This window comes from Scyliorhinus torazame, chromosome 8 (genome assembly GCF_047496885.1).
Source record: "Scyliorhinus torazame isolate Kashiwa2021f chromosome 8, sScyTor2.1, whole genome shotgun sequence".
In the NCBI taxonomy this organism is placed as follows: domain Eukaryota; kingdom Metazoa; phylum Chordata; class Chondrichthyes; order Carcharhiniformes; family Scyliorhinidae; genus Scyliorhinus; species Scyliorhinus torazame.
Window position 1 is genome coordinate 252,374,395 of NC_092714.1, and position 19,859 is coordinate 252,394,253.

The 19,859-nt window shown below is 44.6% G+C and overlaps 1 protein-coding gene across 6 annotated transcripts in view; it reads left to right on the plus strand.

Moving 5' to 3' along the window:
• LOC140428539 (protein phosphatase EYA1-like) overlaps positions 1 to 19,859 on the plus strand; it is a 324,148-nt gene that overhangs the window by 257,847 nt on the left and 46,442 nt on the right. For all 6 annotated transcript variants that reach the window (XM_072515114.1, XM_072515116.1, XM_072515112.1 and 3 more), the window contains one exon: positions 9,141 to 9,230. In XM_072515114.1, coding sequence (XP_072371215.1) covers positions 9,141 to 9,230 — 90 coding nt within the window. The remainder of the gene's footprint in view (positions 1 to 9,140; positions 9,231 to 19,859) is intronic.

Here is a 19,859-nt window from a genome sequence, read left to right on the forward strand (position 1 = left end):
AACTGCAAGCTGGTGTAACACAATCAAAATGGCTCCTGTCCTTAAGTCTGCTGTATTGCTGCCTCTCCCCTTTGCAAAGTGGTTCTGCTCACCCCGCAACACTTTAAACTATATAGCAAGATGCAGCATTAGACAACGGCTTCAGTCTCCCCAATATTTAACTGAAGAAATTTCCGTTCATCCAGAATCTGAAGTTGGACAAGGCATCTGGTACTTTAGAGAGAGTGGAGGGATTCAGAGACAGATTTATTTTTTGAATAGATTTTGTAAGCTGTTTGCTACAGTTCACTGTTTGAATAGCAGATAATTTCTGAGTAAATAGACTTCTAGTTTGCTGCAAAATACACTGTTTGCTGTGAGCCTTCTCCCACCCTGCATCCAACTTAATAATAATCTTTATTAGTGTCACAAGTAGGCTTACATTAACACTGCAACGACGTTACTGTGAAAATCCCCTAGTCTCTACATTCCGGCGCCTGTTTGGGTACACTGAGGGAGAATTCAGAATGTCCAATTCACCTAACAAGAACATCTTTCGGGACTTGTGGGAGGAAACCGGACCTCCCGGAGGAAACCCACGTCGACACGGAGAGAACGTGCAGATTGCGCACAGACAGTGGCCCAAGGTGGGAATTGAATTTGGGTCCCTGGTGCTGTGAAGCAACAGTGCTAACCACTGTGCTGCCATGCAAAGGTAAACTTGCAGGTTGAGTCCGTAATTAAGAAAGCAAATGCAATGTTGTCATTCATCTCAAGAGGCTTGGAATATAAAAGCAGGGATGTACTTCTGAAGCTTTATAAAGCATTACTTAGGCCCCATTTAGAATACTGTGAGCAATTTTGGGCTCCACACCTCAGGAAGGACATACTGGCACTGGAGCGGGTCCAGCGGAGATTCACACAGATGATCCCAGGAATGGTAGGCATAACATACGATGAACGTCTGAGGATCCTGGGATTGTATTCATTGGAGTTTAGGAGGTTGAGGGGAGATCTAATAGAAACTTACAAGATAATGAATGGCTTAGATAGGGTGGATGTAGGGAAGTTGTTTCCATTAGCAGGGGAGACTAGGACCCGGGGGCACAGCCTTAGAATAAAAGGGAGTCACTTTAGAACAGAGATGAGGAGAAATTTCTTCAGCCAGAGAGTGGTGGGTCTGTGGAATTCATTGCCACAGAGGGCGGTGGAGGCCGGGACGTTGAGTGTCTTTAAGACAGAAGTTGATAAATTCTTGATTTCTCGAGGAATTAAGGGCTATGGAGAGAGAGCGGGTAAATGGAGTTAAAATCAGCCATGATTGAATGGCGGAGTGGACTCGATGGGCCGAATGGCCTTACTTCCGCTCCTATGTCTTATGGTCTTATGGTCTTATGCCATTGCTCACACTATCGCAGTTTGTTACTTTATATTTTGATTGTTGAAATTTAGTGCTGAATTTTTTACATTCTTGCACTGTCGGCCGACATGCGCGGTTAGCTGGATCTGTCCCACCAGAGTCGGGATGGGGGAGCAACAGGACTCTGCATCCAAAAGCGACAGATCACCAATTCAGCTGGTTAAATGCCAATGAAACCTATAGGAGCCTCCAGGTCGGGGAACAAGGAAGCTGTTTGGAGGTGGCCTCCAATAAAACAGTTGGATTGAGAACATATCCATTTTGGGGCCCCCTCCCTCTCCTTTACCTTGAGAGGCGAGCTTCTGCCACTTCTGAGCTGGTATACCCCCTATTGGCCATCCAGCTTGGATATCAGACTCAGTATCCTTAATTGGAGATCACGCCCGCCCTCTGACCACTAATTGGCCAATTCAAGGAAAACCACAGATGAATCAACGTTTCCCACAAAGTGCAGGCTTTTGGACCCAATTTGAATCTTTTGTTTAAAATAAATATAGTGTACCCAATTCATTTTTCCAATTAAGGGGCAATTTAGTGTGGCCAATCCACCTAGCCTGCACATCTTTGGGATGTGTGGGAGAAACACGGGGAGAATGTGCAAACTCCACACGGACAGTGACCCAGAGCTGGGATCGAACCTGGGACCTCGGCGCCGTGAGGCAGCAGGGCTAACCCACTGCGCCACCGTGCTGCCTCCCAATTTGAATCTGATGGCAGGGTCCTAAAAACTGCAGGGAAAATCCTTCCCTCAGAATCATTCCCGATATCTAATGTCGCATTCCTTGTACTGAGGCAAGAAAGAAGGAGCCTGACTATCTACAACACCTTACATCCAGAAAACCTTTTTCAATAACTTTAATGTTTGAAGTGTAGTCACTGTACACAAAAAGGTTCTATCAACAGCATTGAACGTAAAGGCCCGCTATCCTGTTTTGGTGATGTTGGTTGAGGTGGTAAACAATGACCAATACATCTGGAGAACTCCTTGCTCTTCATCTTCAAAAACACTGCCATGGTTTATTTGACATCCACCTAAACAGGCATCCAAGCAAAGTCCTTTCTAATGACTTGGCAATTCCCTCAGCACTGCATGAAAATACCAGCTTAGATTTCTATGCTCAAGTTCTGAAGTGAAGCTTAAACCCTATTAACTCAGTGGCCAAATGCTACCACTGAGCCAAGCGGACACTTCCACTTCCAAAGTTTCCTTAATGTACAAGTGATTTGAAATTATTACACACAAGAACAAATAAACTGAAATTGTAATTTATTGGTTTACAAATATGTCACTTTACCTCATTTATGATAGTGTGTGTGCTAGATTATGTATGTGGACAGTTTGTATATGGTGTTGAAAGGTCGTAGGGTGGAGGGAGTGTGGGGTGGCATTGATGGTGGTGGTTGGGGCTTCACCTTGTGACCAAAGCAGGGTAGCACAGTGGGTAGCATCGTCACTTCACAGCTCCAGGGTCCCAGGTTCGATTTCCGGCTTGCGTCACTGTCTGTGTGGAGTCTGCACGTTCTCCCTGTGTCTGCGTGGGTTTCCTCCGGGTGCTCCGGTTTCCTCCCACAAGTCCCAAAAGACGTGCTGTCAGGTGAATTGGATATTCTGAATTCTCCTTCCGTGTACCTGAACAGGCGCCGGAATGTGGCAACTAGGGGCCTTTCACAGTAACTTCATTGCAGTGCAAATGTAAGTCTACTTGTGACAATAATAATGATTATTATTATTAACACTGGTAATCGGTGGTCCTTGTTCCATGTCTACCTCAGACGCAAGGCAAAGTTGTAATCAGACCTCAGTTCAATGGATTAAAAGGGTATGGGTGCCAAACAAGCATCTTGATGTTGCTTTCCACATAGCCCCTAACAAATTGAGAATGGGCCTGACAATGTGCAGCTCACAAAAGCAAATGGGGAAAATCCAGCCCAAGAGAAGGCCTGCAGTAGTTTTCTGGCTTGAGGACGGACTCCTCTTGGCGAAATCTAACATCCGCGCCGCACCTGAACCAAGGCGCGATGCGGCCGGTATACCACACATAAAGCCTCTCGCGGGATTTACCCGGCTTGCCTCGCGAGATCTAACAGCCGCATGTTTCTTGGCAGCGGGATTCTATCTTCCCACCGCTTGTCAATGGGATATCCCATTGAAGCCACCCCGTGCCACCGGGAAACACATGAGCGAGGGTGGGCTGTCGGCGGAAAAGTGAATCATAATGGCCGGAGAAATCCGGTCCCTGTTTCCTTCAGACGTATTAATTGGTAGAGGGGATATTAAAACCATTGAGTTTTTCTACAGTCAAGACTATATACTTGTCAAAAAGGAAGTAATACTGATCAATTTCACTGCAATCTATCAGACGTGTTATCCTATTGATCATGTAACAAGAAGTATTGTTGGTCACTGAGGGTCAACAGTAGTGAATATAAACAGAAACATTTACCAACCTGGTTGTTGGATCATACAACGATAATTGTATGTTGAAAATGGACGAATCAATTAGCAAGTGATGAACTTTAGACGGAAGAATGGGGAGAAGCAATATAATCCAAATTGTACAGTTTTAAAGGGAGTGCAGGATGGTAGGACAAGATTATGAACGCTTTTTTTAAATTTAAAAATGCATTAAATTCAAAAGGATACTTGGCTCTCTGAGCAGAGACATAATGCCCAGTAGCAAAGCGGTTATGCCAAACCATTCCAAAACATTGGTTAGGCGTCTGCTGAAGGTTTTGTGCCCAAATCCGGGCACCACACTTTAAGGAAGGGTTTGCAAGGCCTTGGAGATGTTGCAGAGGAGACATCAGGTGCTGGGATTCTCCATTGCGAGTCCGCCCCACTACTGCTGCTAGCGAGGACAGAGAATTTGTCACTCAGCCAAATCTCCTATTCACTTCACCGGAGAATCCCGCTGCCGTGAACGGACAGAGAATCCCGCCCGAGAATGATACCGGGGATAAGGGGATCGGTTCTGTTGGAGAGCCCAGAGAAGCTGTAATTATTCTCCTCAAAGCAGAGAAGGTTAAGGAAGATTTAATAGAAGTTTACGAAATTGTGATTCATTTTAATAGAGTAACTAATGTGAGTTTTTCAGGTCAGTCAGAGATGGACCTGGCAGGCATAGAATTCGCCAGAAACGCCAGAGCAACAAAAAGATTTAAATGTTATAACATTGCCTTACTCACCACTTGTTAGGGCACTTCCAAGTCTGAAAGTTACCACCCGAAGCAAAGAAACAACTTGTAGACCATGTTCATCGGATTAAAATCTAGGTCATGGAACCTAAATGAAATACTTATCATTCTGAAAGCGAGTAACTTCTCATTTTTGTTTGAGTTTAACTCTTCAGTTACAAAATATTTTTTTTGTTAAATTTAAACTGTAACACATTTTGCCTCATTAATGTTGCAATCATTTGTAACCCTCAGTCAAATTCTAGGTGCACTAATTCAGTGTAAACATGATCCATATTCCCTGTCCCAAAGCAATGTAGTTCTATATTATCTGAACTCTTTGAATTGTGAAGTTAATTTACACCCCAAATATGTTTTCTATCACTTTGCATCTACAAGAATGGTTTTCTGTAATGTTATAATACAGGCCTCACAAAGGGTCATATACTTATGAAGAATCCGATACCAACCTCAGAGGCATCAAGCTCACAGAACATTCAAAATCCAGCATAAACCGTCCTGTGATCACATCCCTTTAACTCCATGCCAAGCTTTTGATAACTAAGGTCAAACTGACAGTCAAATTCAAATTCCTGGGTAAAAATTTTCTAAATGGTAACTATCACATAAGAGGATGAAAATATTGAAAAATAGTCTGTCAGAGAAATGGAGAAACTCCTTCCCCTTCCCCTCCCCAAAATGCTGCTTAACTACCGCACTATTCATCATTGCAATCTGACCTAAAGAACTCCTTACAGTAGCCTGTCAACACACCGGTGACAAGCTCCACGCTGACCCTGCTCCAACGCAGAATGAAAATGGAAATATCTGTTGTAAATCCACTTTAACATGAAAACCACATTTTCTCCAGCTGTGCCTCCCCAGGCAACTTGCCCAGTTTTACAAAGGGGAATTTTGCGTCATTTGCAATGATTGGTGATGGGGCGCTCGGGCTAATGTGAAAGGTGGGGGGGGGGGGGGAGGGGGTTGGAGACACACTGTTGTTTGAGGTCTTTTTAAAATTTTAACGTTAACAATTCAACAACAGCCGTTGAAGGTTCTGGAGCAGTGCAGACCCAGCTCCGCAATGTCCAATTTCGCACAACAAGCCTAAAACACGAGTAAAGCCCCTCATTTAAAATGTGAGTCATTGTGATGAAGTGCAACGGAAAGCCTGAATATTCCATTTCCAATGAAGGTGCCATGTCACAGAACTCAAGCATTTTTAAAAAACACTGATATGGCTAAGGGACTAAGAGCAAATAACAAAACAGTGAAGCATTTTTCTTTTAAATCACAAAGGCACCAGATGGGAATGCGAGGCACTTCACATTTGAAACACATGGGGCAGGATTTTCGGATGGCAGGGTTTCCTGCCCCACCACCCAATCACAGGTCACAGCAGCCCCAGAATCATTTGACAGAATAATTAACCGGAAATGGGACTTCCACCCCTTTTAGGGCTGCGGCCCCACCTCAGGAAGCTGCCAGTCAATCTGATTGGCTGACAGTTCTGTAGTCCCAGCAAAGACAGTGGCGCAAGTGGCCACCCCCTACATTCTGAGTCCCAGAGACTAGGAGCAGCTAAGTCCAGGATGTCTCACTGCAGGGAGGGGAGTTGAGACCAGGAGGGGTGGGAAGAGGGAGTTGGGTTCTTGATGAAGGGTTGAGGGTTGGGGGGGTGGGGTGAGGACCAGCAAGGGACAAGGGAGCAGACCTTGAGAGTGGGTGGGGCAGTCAATGTGGAAAAGGGGTCTTTGAAGCCCCTCCTTCCCACCCAGGGCCCGAGCAGGATGATTGGCTGGGCTTTCCCACCTGCCCCCCCACCACCACCAACCCACTTTCTTCCCTGAACTCGTGCCATGAAGCAGCCCTTAAGTGGCTAATAATAGATCACCTAAGGACCTCAATTGGGGTAAGGCTGCCCTAGGCTTCGCCAATGGGGGATGGTAATATTCTGCCTATGACTGTCAATACGTGTTCTTCCCACAGCCCACTCCCATGACAGTAGAAGCACAACTAGTTCTCCATCACGTCTTATGCTTTACTTGTGACCATTTGACAATTAATTGTGATGAGACCATCATAAATGAAACGTTAAGGCACAACATTGCAGTGGGTGGGAAATGGAATGAAAAATATCTTTTAAAAATGAAAGAAAAAATGTGAATGTTAGTTTGTGTAAGCCATAGTTATTGCAATTAGTATATAATATATATATCCTGTGACCATTATGTTATCTAGATACAGTGTGTTACTCTGCTACCCAAAGTGTTCAATGCAAAGTTTCTGCCTGGATTTGTGCTAACTCTCCCACCTGACTCAGAAGGTTGTGGAGTCAGGTCCTGCTGTAGAGACTTGGAACACTTAATAGAAACCGACATTTCAATGCAGTATTGAGAGAACACTGCCCAATCAGACGAGCCATGAAATCCATCTTCCCCTTCAAGTGGGTGTCAAATATCCCAAGCTAGAAGGACAGGGGAGTTCTCCCAAAGTACTAGCCAACCTTTAACCCTTAACCGTAGTCATTGTAACAGATTGGGCACGATTGAACAACCACACTGTGCCCAAAAAGCAGTGCCCCCTGGCGCAACGTGGCAATAGAAGCTGGGGGAGCCCGCTCCCAGGATCTACCTGCCTGCAACGCCTCGCCTCTGTACCTTTTGGAAAATCTACATATTAAAGTGAGACTGCTAGTCTCACTCTAATATGCAGTTTCCCAAGGCACTGGGATCCATCCCTTTCATCTTGGAGACCTCCACAAATGGGGTCCAAACGGAATGGCACGCGTGGGGGTCTACCAGGGGATGGGAGGTCCTTGGGTGCATACCTTTTTGGCAGGGTGGAACCCTGACACTGCTGGTGTCACCCTGGCCTTGCCAGCTTGGCACTGTCAAGGTACCCAGGGGGCACTGCCAGCTGGCAGGGCACTGCCAGGGTACAAGGTTGACACTGCCAAGTTGGCATTTTTCACGCGGTGGCGATTGGGCCAGGGATGTGGAGGGCCTGGGGAACCCCTCATAGTGAGTTGGGGCTTAGTTGGGGGGCGGGGAGGGGTCGTGGATCACATTAGGGGCACCAGAGATCGGTACACCATTTACAAATGGAGTCCTGGGGCGAGATTCTCCAACCCCCCGCCAGGTCGGAGAATCGCCGGGGGCTGGTGTGAATCCCGCCCCTGCCAGGTGCCGAATTCTCCGGCACCGGATATTCGGCGGGGGCGGGAATCGCGCCGTGCCGGTTGGCGGGCCCCCCCCCCGCGATTCTCCGGCCCGGATGGGCCGAAGTCCCGCCGTTAAATTGCCTGTCCCGCCGGCGTAGATTAAACCACCTACCTTACCGGCGGGACAAGGCGGCGCGGGCGGGCTCCGGGGTCCTGGGGGGGGGGCGCGGGGCGATCTGGCCCCAGGGGGTGCCCCCACGGTGGCCTGGCCCGCGATCGGGGCCCACCGATCCGCGGGCGGGTCTGTGCCGTGGGGGCACTCTTTCCCTTCCACCTTCGCCACGGTCTCCACCATGGCAGAGGCGGAAGAGACTCCCTCCAGTGCGCATGCGCGGGAATGCCGTCAGCGGCCGCTAACACTCCCGCGCATGCGCCGCCCGGAGATGTCATTTCCGTGCCAGCTGGCGTGGCGCCAAAGACCTTTTCTGCCAGCTGGCGGGGCGGAAATTCGTCCGGCACGGGCCTAGCCCCTTAAGGTTGGGGCTCGGCCCCCCAAGATGCGGAGCATTCCGCACCTTTGTGGCGGCGCGATGCCCGACTGATTTGCGCCGTTTTGGGCGCCAGTCGGCGGACATCGCGCCGATACCGGAGAATTTTGCCCCTGATCTCTCGCTACACTGAGGCGTTCTGGCGAGTGGAGCTCCTCAGTGCACAAAACGGGGCTATGTGCGGCCTCAGTTGCGTGACCCCAGCTGAGTCCCTCTATCTGACCTGAGTGCCATCCGATAGTGTAGTGTTTCTCGGTGCTGTGAGCGCCGAAAAACACCCGGAGAAACGCCCGTTGTTTGTATCCTACCTCATTGCTGTTTGAGGGATATTGGTGTGCGCAAAGCAGCTGCATGAGCTTGTAAAGACACCATATAAATGAAAGTTCTTTCTTTATGCTTCATCCTGTTAGTTCTGTATGACTTGGGTGAACATTAGTTATTGTGTTACATTCGAGAGGTTACTGTAAGGGTGCATTGCTGTGATTCACACTATACATGCTCTCTGTACCTGTGAATCATATTGTGTATAAATTCATTGATAAAATTAATTGATCAATCTATGATGTTTTTTGACAGGTAAAATGTATTTTATAAAATTCCACTAAAGGAATGTAAATAAAGAAATAAATAATTACCTCTTCATGTTTAAAGATCTGTCTAAAGGTTGTTACTAGGATTCACAGAACTGGAACTTAAATCTACTTATAATAAGAGCACAAATATTCAGCAGGTCTGGCAGCGCGTGTGAAGAAAGAAGCAGAGTTATTGTTTCAAGTCGTGACCTTTATTTCAGATTTCCAGCCTCTGCAATATTTTGCTTTTGGCTTAAATCTGCAACTTCTTCTTTTGACAGGATACACCCACCGCAGTGTCGCTTGGATTGCGAATGGAGGAAATGATTTTTAATTTGGCCGACATGCACCTATTCTTCAATGACTTAGAGGTAAGGAGGAACTTTACTTGAACAAACCAAGGCCATTGTGGAATGCCAAGTCAGGTTTTGAAATTACCTGCATATCTGTAATTGCCCAGCCAAATAGGTTCAGACATACCTGTCAGTGACGATGAGACATTTCAAAATAACACTAATTTTATTCGGCTTATCCTGTACTCATGCTTTTTTAAATCCGCTTTCCTTCTCATTTCTCCCGAAGGCAGTGTCTCATTCTGCGATATGGCTCCACAGGCACTGGCAATGCTCCAATACCTCACTCTTAAGTGACTGTATCTCCCATGTAAGCCTGAGAGAAAATGTTGAAAAGGTATTCAACCAAAGTGGAATGGGAACAGGGGTGATCCAACAGTATAGCGTAAAATTGGTTCTGGGCCATAGAAGAAAACAGATGATCTTATATTGGTTGCTATTATACAGGCCGTCCAGTATTCAATATGGGTCTGATTATCTGATGGGGTGTTTAGCCTGTTGTCAGTGTGCCACGGTCCAAGGCCATTTACAACCCCTCTGAGTCCAGTGCTGTTCTTGACTATTACTTGCATATTCACACTGGATACAGTCAGGGTTGACAATTAACCCTAGCTGACGTCTGCCTCCTGTTGAACAGAATGCAGATCCCCCCCCACCCCCCCAACAACTGCACCAGCTGAGCTCAGTGCAGGCCTGCAAACAACTCCAGAACTCTTCTCACCTGGAACACCAGGTGGCACATTTACCCATTGACCTGCATTCACTCGCAATGAATCACTGTTTTAATTCTGCAGCTGTGTTGTTCAATTCGGTTATTTATACTTTTATGCATTTGTATGAATTAAATGCATTTGATCCAATGAAATGGACTAGATGGGACCATTCATATCAGAGCTATGTTCACTTGGACATATTTTAGTGTTCAAATAACATCAGGCGTGTATATACAAAAAGATGCAGGTAATCCAAACTCATTTCCTGTCTGTAATTTTTGAAGAATTTCCTCAGCAAGAAACCTGATAATCCTCACATTTACAGCACAATGCATATCTGATATTATCCAACCCCTATAAAGTGACCCAAGAATGTTAATACTCAATGTTCTTCTTCATAATTCTTGCACTTATATGCATGTTTGCTTAAGATTCTTGTCTTAGCAGGTAAGTACAGATTCTTGAATTTTTGGCACTATATTTAATAAAATCTGATATAAGGAAAAAATGTTTCAGGATTCTAGGTCATTTTAATAAACAATTGTGTGTTTGTTTAAATCAGAGCAGTAAAGGCCAATTTACGTAATGCAAAGCGGTTAAAATTTGTGAAAGGGATGGTAAATTGTTGAGTAGTTGGTATTGAGTGTTCAGAGTTTTGATTTTGTAAGCCTGATGATTGCCTTTAGGATGGAAAATGAGGGATCTTGAGCACCAAAGTTTGTGAGAAAATGGACAGTCGGTCATGTCACAGATTTTGGGAATGCTGTTTTACAATATACAACAATACTGTTGGTTTTACAGCTCATGTCACACCCCCTTATAGACTGGACGACACATGGTTTACAAGAATCCTGTAAGCCTTTCAGAACACGTTATTCTATTTAGTAATTGGACAGCCAGACTTTACTCTGTAATTCTGGGAACCACGTCATGAAGTTTGTTAAATTATTACAAATTGTGATACTTGGGCAGTTAGAATTGGGAAATGTAGGGGCGGCATGTGGCGCAGTGGTTAGCACTGGGACTGCAGCGCTGAGGACCTGGGTTTGAATCCTGGCCCTGGGTCACTGTCCGTGTGGAGTTTGCACATTCTCCCCATGTCTGCGTGGGTTTCACCCCCACAATCCAAAGATGTGCAGGTTAGGTGGATTGGCCACACTAAATTGCCCCTCAATTGGAAAAAAAGAATTGGGTACTCTAAATTTTTAAAAAAAGAATTGGGAAATGTATGCAGGTTAGTCCTGAGGAAAAAACAGAATTAATGATAGAACGCAGAACAATGCTGTGCTGCAGGTTTGGGAGCAGTTGTGTCTCACGTAGTCCCTTAATTCATTTAATTAAGAACTCCATTTGCTAATGACGCATCTGTATAGGCTCGGTGCGGTGAGGAGGAAAATATGTATTTAAGCCTAGAACAGAGGTGGCAATGTGTCAGAGCGGCCAAACCTGATTACCTGGGAGAAAAGACAGAGGGTTGAGAAAATCTGATGGAGGAGCTTAATTGCCTCCCAAGCAGCGTTCAAGCCTCCTTTGCTAAGTACTTCTCTGTGCTTTTGTAAATGTGGTCAATGCTTACATAAAGGGATTTAATGTGATTGAAAGGCAACCTTTTCAGTCGAGAGCTGACAATCCTATTCACTCAGAGTTTAACTTGTAGACGGTTATTTGCAGGAGGCGCAGGTTAATTTCAAAGCCACCTGTTAAATCTATTGCAACAAGAGCATGCATGGAGCAATGAGAGAGTAGAGATGCGACAAAAAGAATATCATCAGCTTTTCAGCAAGTGTCTTTGACATGCAAGTGTCATAAACGTTCAAGAGACACGAGAGCGAAGTTTCCTCTACCTTGCCCCAAACAGCGCTTAGAAAATGGGTGAAATCCAGTGTTTCCAGTGATTTGCACGATCACTCTATGGCTTTTCTGAAGTCTGTGCTGATTGGCAATGCCGGATGAAACCGTAGAATTATAAAAGCTTATAGCACAGAAGAGGCCATTTGACTCCCCGCCTGTGCCAGGCTCTAACCCGAGTAATTTGAAGTTAATTCCACTCCAAAACCCCTTAGCCATAGAGTTATAGAGTGGTCACAGCACATCGTGTCTGTGCAATTCACCTGGTGCCACTTCCCTGCTTTTTCCCCCACAGCCCGGCAAATTTACCCTTTGCCGACAATAATCCAATTTCCTTTGGAAATCATCAGTTGTCCCTGTCTCCACCACACTCTTGGGCAGCACACTCCAAATCCTAACCATTCGATGCGAGAAAATGTTTTTCCTCATGTGGCCATTGCTTCCTTTGCCAATTACTTTAAATCTGTGCGTTCCACCAATGGGAAGTTTCTCTACTCTGTCCCGAGCTCTCAGGATTTTGAATACTTCTATCAAACCTCCTCTCAACCTTTTCTCTGTCGAACAGTCCCAACTTCTTTAATATTTCTATGTAACTGAAATTAACTACAGTTCCCTGTTATACTTTCTTTCAATTGAAAATTACATGCAAATAAATGTCAGGTGACGTTGCACATTTGGCACTTGGCACGAGTAATGAAAATGATGGACTGATCCAATTTAAAACCTGTTGCTATTGCTTTCATGAAATGTTTTCAGGCTCAAAGTGGCAGGTCGACACTGTCGATAAAATGTTCTGGGCGAGATTCTCCATCCCGGGACACCTTATTGATCCATTTGTATCTATTTAGCAGGCCCGGTGACCTCTGCTCTGCCCCCCCACCCCACCCCGTGATTCTCCAGTCCACTAGTCCAGGAATCAGGTAGGCGCAGCTCTCTTGTGGTTTTCACCACCGTGACCCTGACGTGGTAGACCGCACGGTGGGCAGACGGTTCAGACCATTCGATCCCATTCAAGGGCGACCATCTCCCCAACAATGCACTGCCTGCCCAAGCCTCCTCTACCAGACCCCAAACCATGCCCTTCCCAGAGAACCCTGTAATAGGGGGACCCCCCCCCAGGAGCCCAGTTATAGGGGTCCCCCCTGTAACAGGGGTCCTCTCACAGGGAGTCTTGTAATAGAGGGAGCCCTCGCAGGGACCCCTGTAATAGGGGAAGCCCTCATGGTGAAATCACTTGCTTGAGTAATTAGAATGCACTTAGTGCTTAGAATGCACTTACATCGCTTTGGTGTGGTCAATGTTTACAAACATTGGGGTTTCACTACTTATGCCACTGGACTGTGAAGGGATATGAATGGGTCAAAGCTGCAGATGGTTGGTAAAAGCTGTCAATCACAGACCACTACTGAAAGGCTATGAATGGCTTGTATATAATGGACCTGTGGAAAGCAGAGGCAGGTCACAGCTGCTCTACTTCCAGGAATCGACATGTGGAACTGCAAGGTAGGTATTACAGCTATAATGCTTCCCACTGCCCCTGCCTGGACTGTTCTCCCGCTTCAAGATAGGGGTCCCTTTTCTGGGGGAATGGGGTAAGGTCACCCCTGTACTTGTGGGGTCCGGGGGGGGGGGTTACCTAGGCAAACCAGAGGTGGGGGGCTGCTGTGCGGTAGAGGGGAGGTTGGGGCCAATGTGCTGGGTGCGGGGGGGGGGGGTTGGTTGAGGTGGCTGGTCGCTGGTTCTCACTATCGGGCTGCCCGCTCAAGATGATGGCCCGATAGCATGATTCTCTGGGAATCCTTTTTATTCTGCGCCATGCATAAAGTTGCATGGCATGGAACACTGAATTGGATCCCGCTTTACAACCACAAGGGGTTCATAAAACTGGTGCAATTCAGCTCCGGCGGGAGAACATGGTCACCCAAACGGAGAATCCAGCCCTTTATCATTTGGAAGAAAAAAGTGTTTTTGCTCCTTCAGAACTAGTTTCCGAATGCGACTGGTCTCGGTGGTGGAGGTTGCAGTCATTACTATGCACGTACCCCATGCACCCAATCCCCCCTTCCTCCGTCACCCTAACCCTGTTGTCATTCCCGTGCCTCGTTTGTGATTTGGCTTATTGAAGGCAGAGGAGAAGAAACAACAGCAAGTTTCTGCAACAGCAGCTAAATAAATTCACTTGGTCCTCCCCTGAGCCAATTTTAAAAAACCTACTGCAGAGCAAAGGTTAGTTAATGGGAATGAAACTTGGCCAGTTTCTATCACAAGTGCCTGACCTAGAAAGGTGGTTGGCAATTTACCTGTCAACTCCCTCTTCCCCAGCAACTACACACACACACATGCATGCACATGCGCACACATGCGGCACCTACTTGGTACTCACACTTCCTCTGATAGTGGAGTGTTGACTCTCGATCATTCATTCCCAGCCTTATTGCAGTCCTGATCCTGATTGTAGGATCCTGGGCTACAAAAAGCTCATTCTGAAACGATTCAACAAAATAAAAGCTAACAAACTACCTCTGACCTGAAAAATTACAAGGGAGGCTTCTGAAGATCAATCTGACAGGCATGAAAAGATCTTGAGTTTAACTTCAGCTCCTGATCACTTAAGTTTATGTTTTCAATCATTTTCCACCAAACCAGAATAATGTATTGTTCACGTCACTGTGGTGAGCGACAAAACCTGCCACACATGGCATATATTTAATAAAATAGAGAGGCAGCTTTTTATTATCTTTATAAGTGACGTGGATGAAGGGAGCAAAGCTGCTAATTGAAGTTAGCTGACAACAGTAAAATAGGTGGCAAAGGTAGATGCCAGGGGATATTTATTGATTAAGGGGGTGAAATATAATGTAGACAATGGGGCTCCCGCCTGTTGGATGGAGTGCCAGTGAGAGCCCCCACATCACTTCTTTTCATGAAGGCTGGCTCCATTAGGTGCCAACTGGGCAGTGCTGGTCCTTTTACAGCAGCAAGGACCCTGGGGACAGAGCTCCCACCCACCAAGGGCTGCTGGACAATCAAAGGCCAGCAGACCTGCACTGGTCAGCAGCGTCACTGGGGAGATGGTGGCTACTGCAGGTAATGCACCCACTCTCGGCCCAGTGTTGTGGGCCAGGGTTTAGAGAACCCCAAAGTGTATCATGGAGTTCACCTGACCCACAACTTTTAATAGATTGTGGTATGGGGAGCACACGGCCCACTCTACAGGTGTGGTACACCAGAAATGGAAAAGTATTTTTTAAAAGCAAAACAATGTTTATTCTATGAACTCAAGTTCACCTTTTTAAAACATACAGTGAACATCTTAGCAACCATCAATTCAAATACATCCCCCAAAGAATACAACACTATGTAATGCTTACGCTGTCCTTTTAACGTCCAGAAGACTTACAAAAAACAGAACCTTTAACAGAAGCACATCAGGTTAAAGTCACTACTGAGAACATTTATAATTCTGAATTCACGAAATGATCAAGAGATAGTCTTTTCATGGCAGAGAGAACAGCAGTACATCTGCTTTTTCTGGCTTCAGCTCCAACACTGAAAACGAAACCAAAAAGACACAGACACACCCAAACTTTTCTCAAAGTGAAACTAAAAAACAGAGCCAGAGCTCAGCTCCACCCACACTCTGACATCACTGCAGTAACATGAGCAGCCAAACTTTTCCTAAAGTGACATTCTCATGACACCGCCCCCAAAGAAAAAAAAAAAAACCCCATCAACTTCAAGATGGTTTCATTTTTCACCTTCTCACTATCCTTTAAGAAATGCACACTGTAAATATACTTTGTCGTTTCAAAAAACACCACACGCAAACAGGTATAATAATATAGTCCATTTTTTTCCGTTCTTCTTCCTCCAACTGAAATCCTTCTCGATTGACAGTCTCTTTGAACAAGAAGGTCTCTGCACGATCCGTCCATTTCTCTACGCCTCGGCATTTCTCTTTAAAGTCAGATACTTTAGTTCAATCTGATTACTGAGTCCCTTGTAATTCTCCACCACAGGAGCATTGGTTATCACAGCTTTCAGGCAGTCAAATGCCTGTTGAAAGTCTGCTGTCCACTGAGATTTTGACGTTTCTTCAGCAAGTCTATCAGTGGAGTAACCACGCCACAAAAAATATTCACAAATGTTCGATCAAATCCACTCAAGCCAAGAAATCGCATTATTTCCCTTCGTCTTGAGGGTATCAGAAACTCCTCAAGGAAAGTGACTTGGGCTTTTCCAAATTCACTTTTGACTAGGTTTATCAACAAACCCACCTCCTAAAGTCGATCGAATAACTCCATCAGATGTTTTAAATGTTCTTTCCATTTCTGGCTGAAAATTACCAGATTGTCGATGTATACCGCACAATTGGGTAATCCTGAAACGACTTTGTTAGTTAACCGTTGAAATGTGGCTGGGGCGTTTTTCATGCCAAAAGGCATTACTTTGAATTGGTACATACCATATGGAGTCACAAAAGCTGAAATTTCCTTTGCCCTTTCGGATAAAGGTACCTGCCAGTAACCTTTAAGTAAATCCAGTTTGGAAATAAAAGCTGATTGTGCCACTTTCTCAATGCAATCCTCCAAACGTGGGATAGGATAAGAGTCCGTTCATGTAACTGCATTAACCTTTCTTATAGTCTATATGGATGTGGTTTGATTGGAACAGCCTTTCCCACATCTACATCATGTATAGCCATTTTAGTACTTCCCAATTTATCTCCACAAACTTGCCCATGTGATATCAATAACTCTTTCAGGTCAGTCCGTTTTTCCTCTGGAAGGTAACTCAACAATTTATCCCAATTTTAAAGAACATCCTCATTTTCCAATTTAATTTGAGGTATGTCAAATTCACAGTCATCTGGATTTGGTTTGTCACTTTGAGTTAGAATCATTTAAACCTCCTTTTTCTCTCCTTCCCTTTCAAAGTACCTTTTAAGTATAATCACACGACACACTCGGTGAGTCTTCCTTCTATCTGGTGTTTTTACCACATAATTCACCTCACTTAATTTCCTTTCAGTCTGATAAGGTCCACAAAACCTAGCTTTTAAAGGCTCACCTACCACTGGTAACAACACTAAAACTTTATCTCCACTGGCAAAACTACGAACTTTGGATTTCTTGTCCACGACCCGTTTCATCACATTGTGTGCAACTTTCAAATGTTGTCTAGCCAATTCACCTGCTCTATTTAATCATTCCCTAAAATTTGGCAAGTAATCCAGTAATGTAATTTCCGATTTCTCACTCACCAATTTGTCCTTAATCAATTTAAGTGGTCCTCTTACCTCATGACCAAAAATTAGTTCAAAAGGACAGAGTTTGGTTGACTCATTAGGTGCATCCCTAATTGCAAACAATACGAATGGGATTCCTTTATCCCAATCCTCTGGATAATCTTGACAATAAGCCCTCAACATTGTCTTTAATGTCTGATGCCACCTTTCTAACGCTCCCTGCGATTCTGGATGGTATGCAGTTGATTTAAATTGTTTTATTCATAAGCTATCCATAACTTCTTTGAATAACCTTGAGATAAAATTTGATCCTTGATCCGATTGTATTTCTGTGGGTAGTCCATATCTAGTAAAGAATTTAAGTAATTCCTCCACAATCTTTTTAGCTGTAATATTACGTACTGGAATGGCCTCTGGAAACCTAGTAGACACATCCATTATAGTCAAAAGATATTGATTCCCACTTTTTGTTTTAGGAAGAGGTCCTACGCAATCAATTAGGACCCTTGTAAAAGGCTCATCAAATGCTGGAATGGGTATTAAGGGCGCTGGTTTTATCACTGCTTGAGGTTTCCCTATCACTTGACATGTGTGACATGTTGACAATTGACAAAATTTAACTATGTCTTTATGTAGTCCAGGCCAATAAAAATGTTTTTGCTCTTCTTCTTGTCCTGAGATCCTGGATAGATGGGGCCTCAGTTTAACCTCTCGCCTGATTTTAGCTTGAGTTTTCCTTATTCCCAAATGACCTCCCACTGGTACCTCATGTGCAACTCGCAACACCTCCTTTCTATACCCTACCGGCAATACTACTTGATGAATATCTGCCCATTTTTCATCCGCCTACATATGTAAAGGCCTCCAATTTCTCATCAAGACATTATTTTTACGGTAATAACACTCTGGTATACACTCAAATTCCTCTTCCGTGTATGCTTTCTGATACATCCGTTTTATTTCTACATCTTTCTGTTGTAACTCCGCCAATTTTCCTGAACTAAAAATATCCGCCTTATCCTCCACCTGCTCTTGTTCTTTTTTAACCATCTGCTCAAAAATCGTTTCTGATAATTGCACTTCAACTTCATCTTCACTCTTTAATTTCTTCTCTTGTCTTAACCTATGACTTTGCAACCTTGCTACTACACAATCTGGAAAAATCCCAGCATATTCGCCCTTCAACACTTTAGTTGTCCGATTTTCCACTGGCTAATCAACCAAAGTAGGCATCACTCCCACCTGCGATCCAGCTATATCATTACCCAAGATAAACTGTATTCCTGGACAAGTTAGTTTCTCTATTACTCCTACTGCCACTTCACCACTCTTCACTGGACTTTCCAACCTTACCTTATATAATGGAACACTACTCCTCTCACCCTGAATTCCACATATCACCACCTTTTCTGGCAACAGTCTTCCCAAACTACATAATTCCTCAGCTTTTACCATTAAAGATTGACTAGCTCCCATATCTCTTAAAATTGTGACTTCTTTACCTGCTCCTCCTGATACACATGAATAAACTTTACCCACACAAGTAAATTATTTAAAGAGATCTGGCACCTTCTTATCAATCACCTCTTGATCAGGCTGTACAATCTTTTGTACCTCCTTCGCTTCATTTGGGCTTTCCTTTACCACTTTAACAAACCCCACTGTCTTATCCTGTTTTACCACATCAGCCTTCCCAGTGCTTTTCTTCAACCATCAACACTGTGACTTTACATGGCCTAGTTTATTACAGTGAAAACATTTGAAATTTTTCATTTCTTTTCCACCGTCCTGGATTTCTTTTTTAGTCTGAAGTACACTCTCGTTATTATCTCCCATCAGATCACCTTTACCTTTACCACTTGAGTATTTCACATGTCCCCAGTTTCTATCCCTCACAGGCTGAAACTGATGTCGGAAACCAAACTTTGATTTATGAATTAATTCATAATCATCTGCCATTTCTGCTGCTAATCCCGCAGTTTTAACTCTCAGCTCTTCCACATGAGTTCTCACCACATCAGGAATTGAATTTTTAAACTCCTCCAAAAGTAAAATTTCTCTGAGATCTTCAAACATTTGGTCTATTTTCAAAGCCCTTATCCACCTATCAAAATTACTCTGTTTGATTCTTTCAAACTCCATGTTGAAGTGTTGGGTACTCTGAGACACAGACGAACCAACACGGTTGCGATTGGTACAACGCAGTTTTATTTCTTTTGACTATTTATATAACAAAATCTGGTACTCAGCACATGGTGACTGTCTGAGTGTCTGGCTTGGAGGTCCTTGGCCTGAGCCGTCTCCTGCTGGACTGCCCAGGAAGTGTTGTGTTCCTTGTTTTGTACTGTGTATGCTCTTGTCTGTGATTGGCTGTCATGTTGTGTGTGCTAATTGATCCGTTGATCTGTCCATCACTATGTATGTGTGTATGTGCTGTGATGTTCACTTGAATATAATGACATCCCCCCTTTTTGCAAGATTATGTGTCTACATGGTTATAAATAGAGATGTGTACTGAGTGCAGCTAAATGTGTGTGTGTGTAATATTTACAGCATGTACATGGGGCTTAACTATATACAAGGGGCGATGTCGGGTGTGACATAATAACGAGGTTGTACCATAACAAAGAACGTGGAAATGTGGAACGATAAAATGAATTCCTGTAACGATAAGAACGTAAACATGTTAAAATAGTGGTTGCATGAGTTCAACATGTAAACAGTCTCATAAGTCCAATCTAGTAGGTGGGCGACGAATTCGGGTTGACCGCCTCAAGGGTGGGTCTGGAACCACCGGCTGAGGTGCGGGCCTGGCCACGGGGCGGCGACGGAAGGGGA